Source organism: Aristolochia californica, unplaced genomic scaffold (assembly GCF_029961685.1).
Source record: "Aristolochia californica isolate CCGP_79_NKW_82.1479 unplaced genomic scaffold, dmAriCali1.0.hap1 SCAF_1, whole genome shotgun sequence".
NCBI classification, from domain to species: domain Eukaryota; kingdom Viridiplantae; phylum Streptophyta; class Magnoliopsida; order Piperales; family Aristolochiaceae; genus Aristolochia; species Aristolochia californica.
This window is the reverse complement of record NW_027181770.1, coordinates 54549666-54552058: the sequence shown is the minus strand read 5'-3', so window position 1 is coordinate 54552058 and position 2393 is coordinate 54549666. Positions and strand designations below refer to the sequence as shown.

General features: G+C 39.9%; 1 protein-coding gene across 1 annotated transcript; it reads left to right on the top strand.

Moving 5' to 3' along the window:
* Window positions 1–833: 833 nt before the first annotated feature.
* LOC137948911 (uncharacterized protein At5g01610-like) lies at window positions 834–1244 on the top strand. Its single transcript, XM_068795130.1, has one exon. The coding sequence runs from the start codon at window positions 834–836 to the stop codon at window positions 1242–1244; it is 411 nt and encodes a 136-aa protein (XP_068651231.1).
* Window positions 1245–2393: the final 1149 nt, after the last annotated feature.

Genomic DNA, 2393 nt, shown 5'->3' with positions numbered 1-2393 from the left:
ACACAAGTTTCTTGACCAAGATAATTTCAAAGTAGAGTTAAAAACACTAGTTTTAGGGGAAGTATTAAAAGATACCCACGTATGTAGGGGTAACATGGCTAGTAAATAAGGAGAGCTTCCATAGAGATGACATAGGATTATAATTATACAAGTTGATGTATGTTCTTTTATGTCTTTTTCCTTTTGAAGCATGTAGCCCCAAGGGCATCTTAGTCATTGAAAACACCTTCTTACAACTATAAATACAACCTCAAGGCATTGGGTAGAGTATTCAAACCTCTTCCTCTTGGCTCAAATTCGTCCTTATAACTCTCTCTCTATTCTTTTTTGTTCTTGCCCTTGATTTCATCTTTTCTCTCTCCCAAGAGCTAGAGTTTCTCTCTTCTCTCCTTCCCTTGAGAGCTTTACTGTTTATGTGTTAGCCCTAGAAATCAACAATACTTTATTTTTTCTCTTTGAGTTGTTAAACACATAAATAAATCACTTTTACATTTTGGAAACATATATTGACAGGATTGACCTTTGACACTTTATTTCACAATATTCTCTTTAATAATAAAAAATAAAAAAACCAAAATATTATTACTTTCAATTCCTTGGAAATAGAATAGAGGACGTGAAAAAGAAAATAGTTAAAGCAGGCGCAAAGTCATGAAGCCACCTGGGTGACGATTAATCCAAAGTAACCTATCTTCGTATCCTCCATTGCTTTCGTCATATATACTTGGATCTTCTCTCAACAGGAGTTATATAAATGACAAGCTCCCTAAAGAATCCTCCATTGAAGCGGTAACCTGTAGACCCACTGAAAAGTAGAGTTAACCAGGTGAAAGATGGCTGAGAAGGAAGGAGGCATCGTGAGCAAGGGCCATGAAGAGGGCCTGAAGCTTGCGGTTTCTATCCTGGAGGAGTTCGAGATGCCGTTGGGTTTGCTCCCTTTGGAGGATGTCGTTGAGGTGGGGTTCGTCAGGGCTACCGGATACATGTGGATTGTCCAGAAAAAGAAGGTGGAGCACCAGTTCAAGATGATCAGCAAGCTTGTCAGCTACGACACGGATATCAACGGCTTCGTGGAGAAGAAGAGGATCAAGAAGCTGAAGGGAGTGAAGTCCAAGGAGCTAGTGTTGTGGCCTCCAGTTAACCAGATCACCGTGGATAATCCTCCCACGGGGAAGATTCATTTCAAGTCTCTCGCCGGCGTCACCAAGACCTTCCCAGTCGAAGCTTTTGCTGCAGGACAGTAGTGCATGAAACGTGTATCATCAACCTGTCCGGCATTAGCTAGCTACTACGACTCCCATCTGCAAGCTTTGAGTCCCTAGAACTAGATTTGTGTTACCTTTTATTTGCTAAAGTTTGTTTTACTCTTTTTCTTTCTTCTTTCTCTCCAATTCGGTGCTTGATTCCTGTCAAGCGATCGACTACAACCATTAACTGGAAGATATTTGGCCAGGGACGGACGAATGGGAGAAAATAATGTTGTTTAGGTGGCAAGCTTCTGCTGTAAAGCAATCTTCAAAGTCTTTATTATGCAATGCTTCTACTTAACGTAATTAGTTTGTTGGAGCAATTATGTCATGATTACATTGGTTTACCTACTTACATTTATAAAATATAAGTTTGTTATATGCTGAGGTAAATGATAGGAAATCCCAACTGCAAACAAGTGCAGGGGAGGGGGGGCAAGCATGAACATGGAGGACAGGTACTAAGCGGGGCGGGGTGCACCCAAACACACATGGTTGGATGCAGGACACCATTTGGGGTTACCATCCACGAGAGAGTTAGGCTATCTTGTGCAGCTCGGACCAAGTGCAGGCAGCAAGGCTGACTCCTTGGTCATGCAAGTGCTACGCAGCTATCCAAGGGGCATCCAAGGGAAGCGGCTACACGTTAGGAGAAGCACAAAAGTAAGTCATCAAGCAGTTGCACAAGTGACCTAGGGGTGGCATCGAGCTGAGTCGAGCCCGAACCTGCATATGTTCGAGCCGAGCTTGATTTAAATATTTCAAACTCGAACTCGAACCTAAAATTGTTATCGAGATCGAGCCCAATAATTTTAATCGAATTCGAGCCGACCTCGAGCTTCAACATACATTTAAAACTATTTAAAAAATACATATCAAATAAATTGTATATAAAATTATGCATACATTTTACATAAAATTGGGCTTAACCTATGTATATAATACCTATATAAAATTGGGCATGACCTCTACTTAAAATTGGGTATAATCTATGTATATAATACCTGTATAAAATTGGGCATAATCTATATACATAATACCTGCATAAAATTACCTATACACTCCATAAATACTCCATAAAATTGTCTATACATTCCATAAACACTCCATGAAATTGTTTATACACTCCATACACTCCATAAAATA

What these genes read in the sequence shown, in the direction of transcription:
- LOC137948911 (XM_068795130.1), top strand. Translation starts at nt 834, where the DNA reads ATGGCTGAGAAGGAAGGAGGCATCGTGAGCAAGGGCCATGAAGAGGGC.